The 18,873-nt window shown below is 38.7% G+C and overlaps 1 protein-coding gene and 1 long non-coding RNA gene across 2 annotated transcripts; one reads left to right on the top strand and one right to left on the bottom strand.

Moving 5' to 3' along the window:
• Positions 1 to 680: 680 nt before the first annotated feature.
• Positions 681 to 3,008, bottom strand: LOC117622240. Its single transcript, XR_004584963.1, has 2 exons — positions 1,931 to 3,008; positions 681 to 1,016 (listed from the first exon to the last, which is right to left on the bottom strand). It is a non-coding gene; the product is annotated as an uncharacterized LOC117622240 (long non-coding RNA).
• A 492-nt stretch (positions 3,009 to 3,500) lies between these two features.
• LOC117622857 (probable O-methyltransferase 3) lies at positions 3,501 to 4,653 on the top strand. The gene is made up of 2 exons (XM_034353640.1): positions 3,501 to 4,263; positions 4,351 to 4,653. The coding sequence occupies exons 1-2, from the start codon at positions 3,502 to 3,504 to the stop codon at positions 4,651 to 4,653; spliced, it is 1,065 nt and encodes a 354-aa protein (XP_034209531.1). The 5' UTR covers position 3,501.
• Positions 4,654 to 18,873: the final 14,220 nt, after the last annotated feature.

The following is an 18,873-nucleotide window of genomic DNA, read 5'->3' as shown; positions in this document are numbered from 1 at the left end:
GTTCTTAAACTTGCATATGTGGTTTGTACGTCTTTTCAAAATGACGGTCTGGAACCTCGTGCCTTATAACCACATCAAATCTCTCATATTCCCATGCATATGAGCCCAGAATTTTTGGTCTGGGTTAAACCCAAACTCATAATTTATTCGCCATTTTCAAATGGACATGAAATATGAATTGAGTAAAAGCCACGATAATATCTCAATATAGTAGTGGAGAGCATTAACTACTATGTACTCACAGCTTCAAGTTTTAGGATCTCTCATATTTTTAGATCCATGGCTTCCGGCCCAGATATAGCAAAATATGTGGGGAGCCTCAATTCATCATTTGAAGTTTATACTGATATTATCCATTTCACGGTGTATTCTTAACAACCGGAATTCACAAAATATATTTCTTCCTTGAGGTGTCGAACTTTATTAAATTCATCATATAATACCTCAAGGGATGTTCATTTAATTGTTGGAACTTCAGGTTCTCAACACTGTTAGATTTTGAACTTCTGGCCAAAATCACATATTCTCATGGTATGGACATTTTTACAATTTTCTGTACATATTTCGGGACCTCAAGTCCTTACATAATTGTCCATATTTTGAGGAACTTCTGGCATCTCATTTAACTGTTTATCCATGAGTTTAAGGAACTGCAGGTTTCCTTTTGTAAATAGTGACGGTTTACTCAAAATGGTTAATATTTATGCATACGTCACTATTCATGTGAATAGTACTGTTCATCAAGTCATGAATACGTATCTATTCATGTATACAGTACATCTGCCAGTACAGTTATCATCCATGTGTACGGCACTATGAACCAATACGGTACTGTTACATCATTAAGGAACCCCAGGTCCTTATTCACATGTCAAGGATCAAGGATCTTCGAGTCCGATCCCTTGTTTACATGTATAGTATCGGAGAGACTGCCAGCTCTCATATCAATATCATCATCAAGGATATTCAAGTCCTGATGTAATTGTATGATGAGGATAGGAACCTCTGGTCCTGATCTGCATATTGTAAAGATTTATCATACAGCATAATTAATCCATAAAATAAAATTACTTGTATGGACGTTAATCCCGCACCATACTTTAAATGTGCGATAAAGTAAATTCATAAAGTATGAGGGTTAATTCCACGTCATACTTTAAATAAAAGTAAATGTGCGTGTATGGGCACTAATTCTGCTCCATACATTTAAATAAAAATAAAGGCGTGGACGATAAACCCGCGCCACCCTTTAAATTAATACTGTCGTATGAGAGTTAATTCCACATCATACTTTAAATAAAATTAAATGTGTGGTAAAATAAATTCATAAAGTATGAGGGTTAATTCCACATCATACTTTAAATAAAAGAAATGTGCTTGTATGGGCACTAATTCTGCTCCATACATTTAAAGAAAAGTAAAGGCGTGGACGATAAACCCGCACCACCCTTTTAAATAGATACTGTTGTATGGGTAATAAACCTACACCATACAATAAATAATGTACAGTAAAGTAATTTCATAAAGTATGAGGGTTAATTCCACATCATACTTTAAGTAAAAATAAATTTGCAATAAAGTAAAGGCAATTATTTGTGGGTTTATATCAACACCACAATCAAATAATATAGTAGATAATATTATTATCGTTTGTGAAAGGTATCATGATTGTCTCTCAAATCAATTGCTTTTCACCTGTAATCTGCACACCTGCACTTATATTAATATTAAATAGTATAGATAATAAAATAATCGACAAAGGAGCTTGGCCTTTCGGTGTTGTTTCTTCAAAAAGTATTGATAATAAAGTGACGACACCCTTTTTTTTTTTTTTTTAATTAATTTATTTATTTATTTATTATTCTTGTAGAAAGAAAGGTGTGAACTAGCTAAAGTGATCTGAGTAAGTAGACAAAGGTTAGGTACTCACGTGAACTGCTGGTTAGGTAGGCAAAAGTTAGGTAGCCGCATCTCCACCACATGCTCCATCATTCTCTCTCTCTGTTTTGATCCCCTGTTCATCATCTCCGTACTTGCCCAACTGTTGAATCTGTGCCAACCTCTCATCACCGCCAAAAGCAAACGAACGCCGTCACACGAGGCTGCCACCATAGCCACGAAGCATGCAACTGCTGGCAATTTCATTCTCTTTTTTTTTTTTCTTTTTTTTTTTAATCCCATGCCTACCATTTGCTCCCATGAATGGCTTTGCCCAGCAGGCTTTCTCCATGGACAACACCACCAACATTGCCGCTGCTGTTATTACTGTTACTATTGCCATGTGAGCTGCCATTGTTGGCGCTGGTGTTGGGGTTGCGCTTGAACGAGTGAGCTCGGCGAGTCATTGGGCCCGACGCCATCTCTGGTGTTGTGGAGGTGAAGATGATGACCCATGTCATGAAATGCTTCAAAGTTCTGCCTTTATAATGATCAGTGATATTTAATATTATCATTGATGGTTGGGTTGGGTTGAGATCGCCATAACTATGAAAATCAAAGAGACGCATTTGCTGAGAGCCATTGATTGCAAGAACTGAGCTTGTGAATCTGATGGTTGGTACAGTCATCCACTACTCATCGAGCCAGCGCTTGACACTCTCAAAGGTGGTCTTCCTACTGATATCATAGACAATAAGAGCAGTAAGCAGAGGTCACAGCCTTGAAGCGTTCTTGACCAGCAGTGTCCCAGATCTGGGCCTTCACCATTTTTCCATCGATTTCCAATTCCTGGGTCAGAAACTCAAGTTGACCAGCATCTGCTGAGTTGACCACCCATCTCTGCCAGTTGAAATAAACATTCAACAACGAAAACAGTTTGTATATTTTAGAGCGAACTCGTGCTGATAACGTGTTATAAACTGAAAGAGAAATTTGAGAGAATTATGGAAGAAGCAGAGGAAAAACTCTGCAATCGGAATTGATCATTTTCTCACTGTAATACAATGAAGAGAGAGAGAGAGGGAAAACTCTCTGTCAAAAACAGATTAATTTACAATCAAGAGGGATGAACCCTTTTGTAGGCAAAACGTGTGGGCTCCACCAAAACGTGTGGGCTCCACTAAAACCATTTACAACAATGTATATATATTTTAATAACCAGTTTATTAGCGAGTAAAGATGAATGACTTTTATATGATTCATGTTGTGTGGATTAGTTTAGTTTTATAATTCCGTCGTTCTCTTGACCCCACCAATATTGCGTGCACAAACCGCATTTTAGTGTGATATCATTGTTATTTATTTGCTGTAAGAGTTTACATAACAGTAATTGCATACAATAGAAGGAAAAAAATAGAGTCGACCATCAATTACAAGAACCAATTAACATGTCTAGCACGTTGATTACTTTGTTCACATGGAAACCATGGGTATCCCAATTTCCAAATATATCTCTCTCCTTTATGGCATTAAGCTCCTCTAGCTCCCCTCCACTCCACACGCTTATATAAAGAGATGTGCATCAATCTTAATTCTCACCACATCTTGAGCCAATAGAAAGGCATGGGTAGTGAAGTGAGAGCAAGTCATGAGCTACTCCAAGCACAAGCCCACATTTGGAACCACATTTTCAGCTTCATAAATTCTATGTCCCTCAAATGTGCAGTTCAATTAGGTATCCCAGATGTCATCCAAAAACATGGCCAGCCCATGACTCTTTCTGAGCTTGTCTCTGCCCTACCAATTTCCCCAACAAAAGCTCATTTCATCCCACGCCTCATGCGAATCTTAGTCCACTCCGGCTTCTTTGCTAGAGAAAGTCTGAGTGGCGGCGACCAAGGTTATGTACTAACAGACGCCTCCGCGCTCCTCCTGAAAGACAATCCCATGAGCGCAAGGTCCTTCTTACTTGCTGTGCTCAATCCCATCTTAACTGATCCATGGCAGTATTTGACCACTTGGTTCCAAAATGACAATCCTACGCCGTTTCACGTGGTGCATGGGATGACATTTTGGGATTATGGGAACCAGGACCCGACTCGTGCACATTTTTTCAATGACGCCATGGCTAGCGATGCCCGGTTGATCTCGAGCTTGGTGATTAATGAGTGCAAGGGGGTGTTTCAAGGAGTGGATTCGTTGGTTGACGTGGGCGGTGGGACGGGAACCATGGCCAAGTCCATTGCTGATGCCTTCCCTCATATGAAATGCACTGTACTTGATCTCCCTCATGTAGTTGCTGACCTAAAAGGGAGTAAGAACTTGGAATATGTTGCAGGGGACATGTTTGAGGCTGTTCCTGCGGCCGATGCTATTTTTTTGAAGGTAAATCATCTCATCCTTAGTGATATTATATTGTTAAATACAGATTTCCATTTATGATTTTGTTTGGTGATTGTGTATGACATACAGTGGATATTGCATGACTGGAGTGATGAAGAATGTGTGAAAATACTTGAGAAATGTAAAGAGGCAATTACAAGAGAGGGCAAGAATGGCAAGGTGATTATCGTAGATATGACGGTGGAGAATAAGAATACAGATAAGGAATCTGGGGAAACACAACTTTTCTTTGATATGGAGATGATGGTCTTGGCTACAGGAAAAGAAAGGAATGAGAAAGAATGGGCTAAGCTCTTTTTTGACGCAAGTTTCAGCCACTATAAGATTACTCATTGTTTGGGTTTAAGGTCTCTCATTGAGGTTTATCCTTGATTTATGATTGTAATCTTGTTCAGGGTAAATTAATGTTACCTAGTTTATTTAGTATTGTATTAGCAATTGTTTGTCAATTTGGGAGCTGCTCTGGAAATTATGTGGAAAATTTTGGATTTAATTCTTGTTATATATGTATGGAACATATATAAGTGGGGACTGTTGTCTCTTTGCTTAGAACCAGTAATCAACACGACCTCTTCTAACTATATAGTTCTCTCTTCGTCATTTAGCAACTGCTCAGATTTCTCAAACTCCTTTTTCATATTAGGCAAAACCTCATATTTCTCACACAAATCGCATGTTGAATGTGTTTTTTTAATGCTGTTTTTGACAGGACCTGATCCAATTTCCACTTTGGAATTCGAGCCAAGTCCTATGCGTGTCCGACACCTGGCGAATGTCGGGCACAAGGGACCTTTTTACCCTTCTTACGTCAACTTCCCTTTAAAATTCCTTTAGACTTCTGCCGAAAATTCGGCAGAGTCTCCCCTGTATTTTGACCAATCCCAAAACTTTTCACCTGTTAAACATTCAACAAATCCACACCAACTGCCAGAATAGGATAAACCAATATTTGCCAGTTTCAGTTTTTCCACTAAAACTCGATATCAGAGCAATTTTCTAAAGTTCACGGGGTTTTCAGGGATTTTTCTACAAACTCTACCTGACTTTGAAGCGCGGAGGCTATGAGTGGCCCGGTGGTGGATCCTGTGCACTTCTACGACCTAGGGGCGAAAAACAAGTTTTAAACTGTGAGTGAACCAAATAAAATTCTTAAAAACAAGCCAGAATATAATACCCCCGTTTTGAAATAACTAAGGATATTTATATATAGATATCGATAATTTAACTATATTTCAATATAAGAAATTCTATAAGCATGAATCAGTATGCTGATGAATAAACTTACATAATCGATCAAATATCTAAAGACATCACTGCCTGGAGAAATCAAAGAACTAGTATAACCGAATAAAGATATAAAGATATAAATGTGCAAATACTAAGAAACTGATATAAAATAACTGAAAGTCATCCTTGAATAAAAGAAAACTCAAAATCCTTTGAAAATACCACCTATTTGTACCCATGTCATATCCGTCAATTCCCCTGGCAGGTCTCGGGCGCCACGCAGTCTACCCGAGCCGCAAACTGGCGAAATCAGGGGACTATGATCAGCCTGTCCCGCCGGCAGATTCCTCGATGACACCAAGTCAGCTCGAGTCGCTCTGGCAGGATGCAGGGGACCGTAGTCAGCCTGATCCGCAATCCTGGCAGGTCTCGGGGACACAGAGTCAGCCGAGCCGCAATCCTGGCAGGTCTCGGGACACCAAGTCTGCCGAGCCGCAAATCCTGGCACTCACGGTCCGAGCGTCCCCGAAACTCGTGAGGCAAAGTCGAGTGCACTGACATAAACTGAAATCGGACTGGATGTCCGTAGACATCGGTCCAACTGTGGGTAATCACCAAAGAAAATGGGTACGAGGTGGGTTTAAAATAAATTCCTTTAGAAAAAGAAAATCTGATTAATAACTGAAATCTCAAATTGTGCTGCTATTTCAACTGATTCCAATCTCAAACTCTGTTTCTATAACTGGTAAATAAGCAGCACAGATTTATAAAACTATTACTGTACTAATCATGTTCGAAACCACAATAAGGTTTACTCAAGATCAAATAAAGAAATTTATTCAAATAAACTCATTTATAAAACTCATTTAGATAAAATCTATATAAAATCACTTATGAAATCTTACTTATAGAAATCCTCTATATAACATATTTATATAAAATAATTTATGAAAGGAAGTCCACTCACTGATGGTCCGAGCTAGTTGGACCTCTTGAAGTTCTCTTCTGTATCCTGTCGAGCTCCTGGTGCCTTACTCGATCGATTTGGTGGAGAAACGAAGGAGAATTTTGAGCTGGAAGTTTGGGTGGCTTCGAAGGAACCTCCGTCGGAAAACATGGTTTTCCGACCAACTCAGGGCGGCCCCGGGGTGGAGGTCGGTCAGGTCTTGACGGCGACACGGAGGCGGACCCGTAGGTACCCACGGCGGAGATCGGCTCGGCCTGTGGTGGCCGGGCCGTCGCCTGGAAGTCAAACGGGCGCAAGGCATGGGTGCGACGCGAGGGAGAGAGAGGGAAGAGAGAGAAGTGACGGGAGAGAGAGAGAGAGAGGGGTATAAAAAGTCTGACTTTTTGGCCAAATTACCGTTTTGCCCTTCGCGGTTTTTAGACCATATCTTCTTCGTTATGGCTCCGATTCGGGTCTACTCCGTGTCTACGGACTCGTTTCGCCGCGCTCTACGCAATGGCGTAAGCGAAATTCTCAAATTATTTCTCGATTAAAAAGTCAAATTTTCTCCCATTAAAATATGCGAGGGCAAACTTGTCTTTTTGCAAAAAAGATATTTTCCTTACTTTTTAGATATTTTGTTTTGGGTTCTTACAGTTTTGACTTGGCTTTCCTATTTTATTGGGGTTTCTTAACCTAATTAAATAGGGTTTTGAATTCCTATTCCTAGTTAACTTGTAATGCAAGCCCTATGCATTATAAAAAGACTTTTGGGGTTATGTTAAATTAGCCGAGTCGAAGAGAGAATTGGGGAATCTAGAAGAGAGAATAACAAGAGAATTTAAGAGGGAATTCTTGGGTGTTTATAAGGGTTTGAGCAAGGGTGAGAGAAAAGAGAGTGTTCTTGTGAGAGCTAAAAGGGTTCTTGATTGTAACCAAAATTATTCTTACATACTAGTGAATTTCTCAAATAGATCACAAAGAAAATGTAGGCACGAGGTCAAACAATATAAATCTTTGTGTTCTTGTATGTTTGTTTATTCTCTTCATGAGGCGTGTTTTATTCTCAAAAGTGTGTGTTTCAGTTGCTTTGTCCATCAACGACAAGATCTCCGAGTGTTCGCACACAACACCTATTAGGTCGTTCCCTTATATGGCCTTGCTTTGGTGAGAGTTATTTGGCCAATGCTCAGCCAAATTTCTCCATGGGGGCTAGTATAGGCAAGGGTGAAGACACATTATGACCAGTGTAGTCCACCCCCACTCAATTTTTATTATTAAAGAAAGAATGTAGTATATTGTATAATCTATATTAATTAATATATTACTGTACCACACGGGGCCCTACCCAGCAAACTTACCTTTCCTCCAAGACTACGCCTCCTTTTTCAAACCCATTCCCAAAAGTTTTAATAAAACTATTATTATTATATTACTGTTTTATACAAACCGCTAAAAACCAAAGAGATTTTAATCAATTTTTCTGTTTTATTGGCACATACAGGGAGCAGTGTTGTGAATTTTTAGAAAATCTGAAAAATAGAGATTATAAAGATTAGTTTAAATACAAATTATATTCATAAGTGCACAAGGTCAATTGTAATATAGTATGGCAAATACGAGGTCATTCCCACAAGGATTGAGTTCAACTTCCAACTAGGCTAATCTAACTTACTTCACAAAATACTTTAACTACTCTAATTATATAAACAAGAAATTAAACACGTAGCATTCTCACATTAGGCCTCATCATTCGGCTTGCGGGCTCATGGGCCGATGGGGGCCCGCCCGGCCCATCGAAAAAAAGCCCGGCTCGGCCCGTCTTGGGCCGGGCTAGGCTTGGGCTTGGGTGTCTGAAACCCGGCCTGACCCATAGGCCCGACCCGATTAAGCCCAAGAAAGCCCGGCCCGGCCCGTTAGGCCCGCATACATATATAATTATGTATAAATAAGAGTTTAGGTTTAAGATTAAATCACTTAAATCACATATATAATTTGTTTCATTTCATTTACTTTTCTTTACTCATTCCTAGTTTATAATTGGATGATTAGCACATTAATTTGTGTCAATTATTAATTCAACAAATATATATATATATATAAGATGAACAATATATCACATCACAAAATATAATCATATCACGAAACATAATTGTACCACCAAATATAATGATGCTTTTCTTGAACACATCACCAAATATTTGCATATTTATTCATACCATCCTTTAAAAAAATATTTTTTTGATACTTATTATTTTTAAAAATTATTTCTTCAAACGTATTACGATCTAATTATGTAATAACCTCAAAAATAATACTTGGTTTTATTATTTTTGTGGAAAATCTTATAAGTTGTGTGACTTTATTGGGTGTTTTATGAATTTTGGTTTGATGTGAAAATATTGGAATTAAGTGAGTTTAATTTCAAATTTGGACTAAAATGTCCTTATGATTAAGTTTATGATTTTTTTTAATGAAGTGGGGCCCGTTTAGCCCCGGCCCGGCCCGATGGGCTTTCTCAAGCCCGGCTCATGGGTCGGGCTTGGGGTTTGAATTTTCTAAAAAAATTCAGCCCGGCCCGGCCTATTGATGAGCCCTAACTCACGTAAACACAAAAGAGGTTTTTGAAAGAATGATTTAATTAACAACAAACTTAAAAGACAAAACACGTAGAAAGTCACGAAACACATGATGAGAAATTTTAAAAGCACTAGGACAATGAATTCACCACTAGTAATCCGATCTAGCCTCTTATTCACCTACCTATTAACTAACCATTTGATGTCGCCACTTAATTTTCCTTTTTCATGAATTAACTATGATATTTAGGCTAACTCGTATATTCCTACATGCAATTCGCCTCTGGTATTTAGGTCAAATATCAACACATAGAAACTCATTTAGATAAGTGAAAACCTCCAACAAGCATGTAAACCCTAGGAGTATGGTATTTACCCTAGACGAATTACAAATCCTAATCACAAGAAGCAAGCCTCAGATTAAGTACAGTATTTACTCTAATTTGCATATGATTAACCCAATTAAAAGTCTAGATGGTGATCAAGCATCAAGATAATCAACCAAGTTATTAAGCACAGTGATTAAGAATCCAAAATCAAACGGCAATCAATAGATAGGTCAAATAAGAAAACTAGATTATCATACTAGGACTACATCATGCCCTAATAAAAGAAAATTAGTTACACATAATCATAGAATTTGACATAAACAAAAACATAAGGAAGAAACAATAACTTAGCCAATTGCGGTACACTTCCGGCATCGCCAATTTCTCCTAGTCGCGTCCTCCAAATGAGTTGTTTCTCATGCTTAAATAAAACACCACAAGCCTATTCCTACGCTATCTGGGCTTTTACAACAGCCCAAAAATAAAGAAAAACCTAATTAAAGCATAAATCCAAAATGGGTAAGTAATTGACTCCTCTTCCTACTTGGACTAGGATAATACATCAGTTACTTTGCACGTACATTTGGGATCATTCCTCCTCCAAGAAAATTCAGAAAAAATATCTAAATTGTAGGTCTTTGCCTTATCTTTCCAGCCATATATTGCACGCCTTGAGAAAAAAAAAAATCAGAAAAGTCTTCAAATAATCATTCTTCCACAACAGTACCGTTTCAAGGGGATTGCACCTTATGCTGACTTAACTTCAAAGACTACTTTCATTGGTTGCTCCGAAAATTTTAGAAAAATTCCACAATCATCTTCAAGATCTTAGCTTTCATCTTGGTTTTGAACTAAAACTCCACCAAAAAGTCGTATTTCCGTTGAAAACAAATTACTTGCTCTAGAAAGCTGAAAAATTAAGAAATAAAGTAATAAGTACTTTTTAAATTAAATTCTCCTACAAAAACTAAGTATAAAGAGTACATAAATGTGTAAATTTGTGGACTTATCAAGCAGACTTCTTAGTGTTAGTGAGTTTTCTCTCAAACTCAATGAATTTACATAATTGAAAGAGATTATTGATCTTGCACAAAAGATGGTTGAGACAAAAAAAGATTAGATATACCACACACTTGCTTATGACACTAGCACTAATCCTACATCTTGCAACTACTAGTGTAGAGAAAGTATTTTCTACTATGAATATTAGGGGTGGGCACGGTTCGGTTTGGACCGGTTTTTGCCTCAAATTAGAACCGATCTGATACTATTCATGCGGTTTGGTTTGGTTCGGTTTTAATTAAAAAAATTCAAAAACTGTCCGGTTCGGTTTGAACCGGTTTCGGTCCGGTTCCGGTTCCGGTTCGGTTTTGAACCGGATTATAAAAATTATTTTTTAAATTGTTTTGTAATACAATTCTCAACTGAAATATTATTTTTTTACTTGAAAATTAACAAATTATTCAATTTCATATAAAAAATAAATATTAAAGTGAGAAAAGAGAGATATTTTGACATTGAACTTGGATAAATATTAGGTTTTTTTTAGTGAAATTAAAAATATAGCATTAAATATAAATATATATTGAAATTATATATTTTTTTAGTTTCACCGGTTCGGTTCGGCCCGGTTCGGTTTTTGAAGACATGGAACCGGATCCGAATCCGGTCCAAACCGGTCCGGTTCGGTTTTTGAAGACATGGAACCGGATCCGAATCCGGTCCAAACCGGTCCGGTTCGGTTTTTGACCGGTTTTTGACTTTTTGGTCAACTCGGTTTTTTTCCGGTTTGGTTCGGTGTGGTTCGGCTCGGATTTCCGGTTTGCCGGTTTGAGTGCCCACCCCTAATGAATATTATGAAAAATCCGTTGGTTGCATATATTGAGAAATACATTTTTAATAGTAAAGATGACTTGGTTGTTACACAACGATTTCAAAATATGAAACTCAATTAAAAGTCTAGATGGTGATTAAGCATCAAGATAATCAACCAAGTTATTAAGCACAGTGATTAAGAATCCAACATCAAACAGCAATCAATAAATAGGCAAACTAATAAACTAGATTATCATACTAGGACAACATAATGCCCTAACAAAAGAAAATTAGTTACACATAATCATAGAATTCGACATAAACAAAAACATAAGGAAGAAACAATAAAACATAGTCAATTGCAGTACTATTTCGGCGTCTCCAATTTCTCCTAGTCTTTGCATCCTCCAAAGAAGTTGTTTCTCATGCTTAAATAAAACAGCACACAAAGAAAAACCTAATTAAAACATAAATTCAAAATGGGTAGGTAATTGACTCCTCATCCTACTTGGACTGGGATAACACGTCAGTTACTTTGCATGCACATTTGGGGTTGTTCCTCCTCCAAGAAAATTAGGAAAAAATATCTAAATTGTAGATCTTTGTCTTATCTTTCCAGCCATATATCGCACGTCTTGAGGAAAAACGAGGAAAGTCTTCAAATAATCATTCTTCCACAGTAGTACAGTTTTAATGGGACTGCACCTTATGCTGACTTAACTTCAAAGAGTGCTTTCATTGGCTACCCCAAAAATTGTAGAAAAATTCCACAATCATCTTCAAGATCTTAGCTTTCATCTCCAATTGGTCTTGTACTAAAAATCCACCAAAAAGTCGTATTTCCGTTGAAAACAAATTACTTGCTCTGGAAAGCTGAAAATTAAGAAATAAAGTAATATGTCATTTTTTAAATCAAATTCTCCTACAAAAACTAAGTATAAAGAGTACATAAATGTGTAAATTTATGGACTTATCAAGTAGACTTCTCAGTGTTAGTGAGTGAAACTCAATGAATTTACATAATTGAAAGAGATTATTGATCTTGCACAATAGATGGCTTAGACAAAAAAAGATTAGATATACCATATACTTGCTTATGACACTAGCACTAACCCAAAGGTGAGAGGAGTGTTTATGATTTTTTTTTGGCGTCATTGCATCGATGGCATGGCTGGTAGGTGCGTAGGAGGAGCATAGAGGTGAGAGAGGGAGTGTCATGAGGGATTCAAGGAGGAAGAGATAAGGTTTTCACAAACACGAGGAAATTTGAATTTTAGGTCGAGGGTGAATTTACTTAAGCAACACCTTTTGTTTAGCGTGTTTTAAAAATGCAATTCCATTTTAGTAGTGTATAAGACCACAATAGTTTTGTAAAACCATCGTCTTTTAAAACACGACGACAGTTTTAAGGTTCACGATCATCTATTTTGAGTTGTGGTTTAACAAAATTGCAGTAGTGAAAACTCGTTGAGGGCAATTTATGATTGCAATGAATAAACACTACGATTTCTAATGTTTTGTTATGTCTTGAGTTTGAATTTTTTATTATATATATTTTGAGAGAGGTCCCTACAAACATGAAATCCTGGCTTCGCCAATGGGTAAAGGTGACTTCTTTTGAAACCTACTTGAAATGATGTCGTTTGTTTCTAATCAATGTGTGATTAGGATAGATCCCTTTCCCGCGTGCGCTTGAGAGCAATTTCCTCCAATAACCTTCGGTTTTGTTCACGTGTCATTACATTAATTGGCTGGTGAAATCTTGCTACCACAACATTTAGACAAGACCGAATGCTTAGTGACCGAATATCATCTAATAAAGCGATAATCAATTTTAACATGTTTTGTGTTTAGCGATATACAATTGATTAAGGATTAATGACACAAAGAACTTATATGCCAAACTCGAGATAAGCGTGTGGCAGATATGTTAATGTCTAGCTCCCATTATTAATTCCATGCTCACAAATCATTCATCGGATATAGTGTTTTCCCAGTTGTGCAAGAGAAATTTCAAATATCTTTCATAAATATCGCATGTTGAAGTTGTGCGGGGAGTAACAAGAGACCATCACACATTGATTTATTTATACCAAAAGCTAACTGAAAAAAGAAAAAGAAAAGAAGAATAGCAAGCTGTTTTGAACCACAATATTAAAGTGTTTGCTTGTTTGGCCTACACTACCTACTTGCATTCATTTATATCACAGTGATATGATAACGTATTTAATTCTGACGATTAATGATTATGCAGTCTTGTCTGAATTTTATACTATATTTTTGGATGACCTTCCATATCAATTCATATTGGAGTCTTTAATTATGATCTTCCATATCAATTAGGTATCGACATTGAATATATATTACAATAATCTTAGTGGTACAACAGCGACCCCCGTAAGAATATTACAATAATATTAGATTGATAAAATTAATCTTATAGTTATTGGCAGGATCTGAATCCATAAAACCTAATAGTTATTGGCAGGATCAAATCCTCGATTAGGTAACCCATCACTCTCATTTGATATTAGAAACATGTATATTGCTTAAAGCGTGCAAGAAACAGTACAGTCACGTACGTACTTAGAATTTAGAGCATTCAGATTGTAGTTAATTACTACATACACAATAAGAATAACTCTAAATTGTAGTTACTACATACACATTAAGAATAATACGTAAAGAAATCAACCTGAGTATATTTAAAAGTCACGCACATAAGCCAAAATACAAACATGTATATAGGGTCAAAATTAGGAGACACTTTTGGCACAAACTATAACTCACTTGATTAGCCGTTTGATGAAACCATTTTGAACGATAGTTATGTTAAAAATGTTCAGTATAGTCCTACATCGAAAATTTAAGGGACCTTGCATGGGTCTATAAAGAGTTAAAAACTACTTCCTTTATTGTCAATTAATTTTGGACTCAGAGTGTAACAACCACATGTTTTGAGTATTTCTCCACTATCTCTGTCATTAAGCCAACAAACTGTTAACAAGCTTTGGATCAATTGTAAGAGTTCTTTTGGTTCCTCAATTTCTAGAAATGAAAGGACCCGCCCCGAATTTTTCCCAAAACCCGAGACGAATCCTTTGGAATCCCTGACATCACCCCGATGTCGGGCCCGCTTACTAAAGACCGAGACTTTTGCCGAAATTTCGGCAGAGTCTCCCCTATAAATTGGACATTTCCCAAAATTTATACCTGCATAAAAACACATTTAATATCCCCAACTGGCAGCATGCACAATATCATTTCATGCAATTCACACAAATGGCCTTCGGCCTTTCAACATTTCAACAAACTACCAGACACGCTAACAGGTCAATTCATGCCTTAAACAAGGCAACAATAAATTCAAATATAAATTATGACTAACATTAGTCTGCGGCTGCACCTAATAACCTTAGGCTGCCTACGTACCCTCACTGAGGGATCAAGCCACACGTAGTTCTTCCGTAAAACCTAATTCCATAAATAGGCAATACCTTAATCCGTTTTCTCTGTAATTCACGTAATCTCCCCATACGCCGGTACTACCAACGCCATGTATAGGGCCTGTCAACACGCCGGATAACCTACGCCACGTGCGACCATACCATACTACCATAATATCTCCCCATACGCCGGTACAACCAACGCCACGTATGGGGTCTGTCTCAACGCTGGATAACCTACGCCACGCGAGACTTGCACATCATATCACATATCTCCCCATACGCCGGTACAACCAACGCCACGTATGGGGTCTGTCGACACGCCGGATAACCTACGCCACGTGCGACCTCAACACAGTATCTCACAATCTCCCCATACGCCGGTACAACCAACGCCACGTATGGGGTCTGTCTCAACGCCAGATAACCTACGCCACGTGAGACCTGAACATCATATCACAAATCTCCCCATACGCCGGTACAACCAACGCTACGTATGAGGTCTGTCCGCAAGCCGGATAACCTACGCCACGTGGGACCTAACTTTCACTTGATGGTACTCGTAGTGAATCCAAAATCCGGGGAGGTACTTAAGGTAGTGCGCATATAGCACTCCAACTGACATTCTAGACTCTGTTGTACCCTTGTACAACCATATAATTATATTTTAATTCTAATAATGCGTAAATCCCAACAATAGTCTAGTACCCAATAATCCCCCTGGGAAGGTGAGATTATTTCGGGAGACTCACGGTCAACCAAGGGTCAAACTACCCTAACCCTGGTCAAACGGGCCCACGGGGACCACGACCTCCAAACTCCGATCCGAAAGTTCCTATGGGTTCTATAAGGTATAGGACATTCGTCCTGCAAGTTTGGGTCAGATCGGACGGTCGGATCGCTCACGATCGCACGACCTAACAGTTAATATAAAATATAATCTTTAAATTATAAAATCGGAACATCCGGGGCTCCGATTCACGATCCGTGAATTCCTCCACGATCCTAAAAATACCTAGTTTAACATATATTATTTTCGAGACCATCCAACGGTCCCAACCTATCGAACCCGGATAACGCCCGATAGGCGATATCCGTTCGATAGTCAAACGACGTCCGAATTGAGATCCGCGAAATCCTACGCGCTCGTGACGGCACGAGGACCTCAAAACTGCCCAGAGACACGCCGCCACCCTCGCCCACGCGCCGCCACACGCGCGGGCAGACCGGGTGTCCAAAGCGATTACGGTCCGTCGAAAAATCTTGGAACCGAGACTCCAAACTCCTACCCTAGGTAAAACACCCTATTTGGAGTCACTTTTGTTCTTGGACAACCCCCAAAAAGTGGCCGGAAATGGCCGATCACGGCAGCCGAAGTTCGGCCGATTTTCAATTCGAAAATCGAATTGGTTACGCTAAGAATCGATCTAATCCTACCCAACCATCAGCTAGAGCATGCAGAAGGGATGAATTTCCATACCTTGATCGCCAGAAATGGCGGCCGGAGGAGGGAGATCGGAGCCGGCGAAGTTCAGGCGACATCCGGACGAAAATCACCATTTTTCGGCGGCTGGAGCGGCGGCCAATGTCGGGGGAGGGCTGGGTCGTGACGCCGAGGCCGAGCCAGTTCTTTTGGAACCGGTCCCGACCGCAGCCGCGGCCGGTGGCCGGAGATACGAGGAGAGAGAGAGAGAGGGCCGACGGGAGAGAGAGAGAGATCGCGGGAGAGAGAGAGAGAGAGAGAGAGAGAGAGAGAGAGAGAGAGAAAACCAGATTTTTATAAAAATCCCATTTCGAAATATTTACGATTGTGCCACTAGGTTTCTTTTGACCATATCTCTCTCGTTACAACTCCGATTCGAGCCCACTACATGTCTATGAACTCGTCTCAGTACGACCTATCCAAAAATACAAGTCACGGTCCCAAACTCTCTCCGGTTAAAAATATGACCCAAAATGCCCTTAATAAATAATTAATTTAAATAAGGGTTAAATTTGGGGTCGGGGTGTTACAAGAAATTTCTATAATTTGATGCTTCATTGACCTTCTTGGTGTGCTGCCATGGAGTTTGGTTTCTAAGTTCTCTTCATAAACCTTCTTATATTAATATATCTGAATATTTGAGTATCTTCGTTCTTCTAAATTTGAGAAAGAAGATGGATAGAGGAGAGAACCGAGAGAGAAGAGTTTTTCTTCTCCGGGTAAGGACAGATTATAATTATTATTGGAAGAAAACATATTATATATATAATATTGCATATACATAAGGGTAAATTGCCGAATACCTCCATAAACTATTTCATTGTTGAAATTACCATCACGAATTAATTTTCCAGCCAATTTAGCCCTCATATTAAATTTATTTGCTAATTTCGCCCCTATCATTAGCTTTTTCACAATTCCATCCAAATACCTGTCAAAACCACCATGTGAATGGCACGTGCGGCTACTGTTGAGGGTAATCTTGTCCTTCTATCCTCAAACCCCTTTCCCTCCTTTTTAGTAAACTTTCTCTTTCATGGTGCCAAAACCCACCCCTTTTTGACAGAACCCAACCCCATTTGGAGGCATTCTAACCTTCTCATTCCGCTTATGTTCATAAATTTCATGAACAAGACAAGAAATTGCAGTTGAAGATAGGATGCATAGGAACATACCTGCCACTTTTACCAAATTAAGTTCGACCACTTTTATTACGGAGGATGGTATGATGCGTATCTGCTGGTGTGGAATTGAGGCGGACACGATTGTTTGCTGGTCTGATGATAATCTGAAAGAAGAAACCGAACATTGATGGGCATGGTCCGATCATTGATGAGTTATACTGACTTGTTAGTATCATTATGGGGATATGCACTTCAAACAGCAGCATACCTACTAAACAGAGTACCTTCCAAATCCATGCCCAAAACACCAGATGAAATGTGGTTTGGGAGGAAGCCAAGTCTTAATCATCTTAAGATATGTAGTTGTCCAGCTTATGTCAAGAAGCATGATATTGACAAGCTAGACGCTAGATCAGAAATGTGTAGATTCATTGGATATCCAAAGGACACTTTAGGATACTACTTTTACCATCCAAACGAACAAAGGGTGTTTGTTGCAAGATCTTCAAGATTTCTTAAGATTGATTTTGCATTGGATGGCACTTGTGTGCAAAAGGTTGAGCTCAAGGAAGAGTTTGGAGAGACTCATGAACCTGAAGTGCCATCTGATCCAGTTGACAATCCAATCCCTTTACCCACACTCACCCAACCTCTACGCAGGTTTGAAAAGACTAGTAAAGCACCTGATCGATATCTGGGCTTACACCATGTTCTTCTCATAGGAGATGATATGGAAGATCCTAAAACCTACATTAAGGCAATGTTGGACATTAACTCAATGAAATGGCAGGAAGCCATGAAGTTTAAGATGGATTCTATGTATGCCAACCAAGTCTGGACTCTGGTTGACCTACCCGAAGGTATTGTACCAATAGGAAACAAATTGGGTCTTTAAGAGAAAGAAGGGCTCAGATGGCAAGGTGGAGACCTATAAAGCTAGATTAGTAGCTAAAGGTTACAGACAAAGAGAGGGAATTGACTATGAAGAAACTTTCTCTCATATAGCAATGATGAAATCCATCCGCATACTTCTCGCCATAGCAGCATATTATGACTATGAGATATGGCAAATGGATGTGAAAATGGCTTTTCTGAATGGCCACCTTCAGGAAGAAATCTACATGGATCAACCTGAAAGATTCATATCTAAACATGAAGAGAAGAAAGTATGCAAACTTCAAAGGTCAATCTATGGAGTGAAGCAGGCTTCAAGGAGTTGGAACATTCATTTTGATGAAGCCGTTAAAAGTTATGGTTTTAGTCAAAATAAAGATGAACCTTGTGTGTACAAGAAAAACAGTGGGAGCGGAGTTGTATTTCTCGTACTATATGTACATGACATATTAATGTTTGGAAACGACATAGGCATGTTGTTCTCTGTGAAACTATGGTTATCAAAGACTTTCTCAATGAAGGATCTGGGAAATGCATCTTACATACTGGGTATCAAGATCTATAGGGATAGATCGAGAAAACTAATTGGATTATCTCAATCCCTGTATGTGAACAAAGTGCTCAGAAGATTCCAAATGGAACATTCCAAGAAGGGTTTTCTGTCAGTCAGACATGGTATTCACCTGTCTAAGAGCATGAGCTCTAAAACCCCAGAAGCAGTGATACAGATGAGCAAGATCCCATATGCC

This window comes from Prunus dulcis, chromosome 3 (assembly GCF_902201215.1).
Source record: "Prunus dulcis chromosome 3, ALMONDv2, whole genome shotgun sequence".
In the NCBI taxonomy this organism is placed as follows: Eukaryota; Viridiplantae; Streptophyta; class Magnoliopsida; order Rosales; family Rosaceae; genus Prunus; species Prunus dulcis.
Note: the sequence above shows the minus strand (reverse complement) of the source record. Positions and strands in the feature narration are given on the sequence as shown.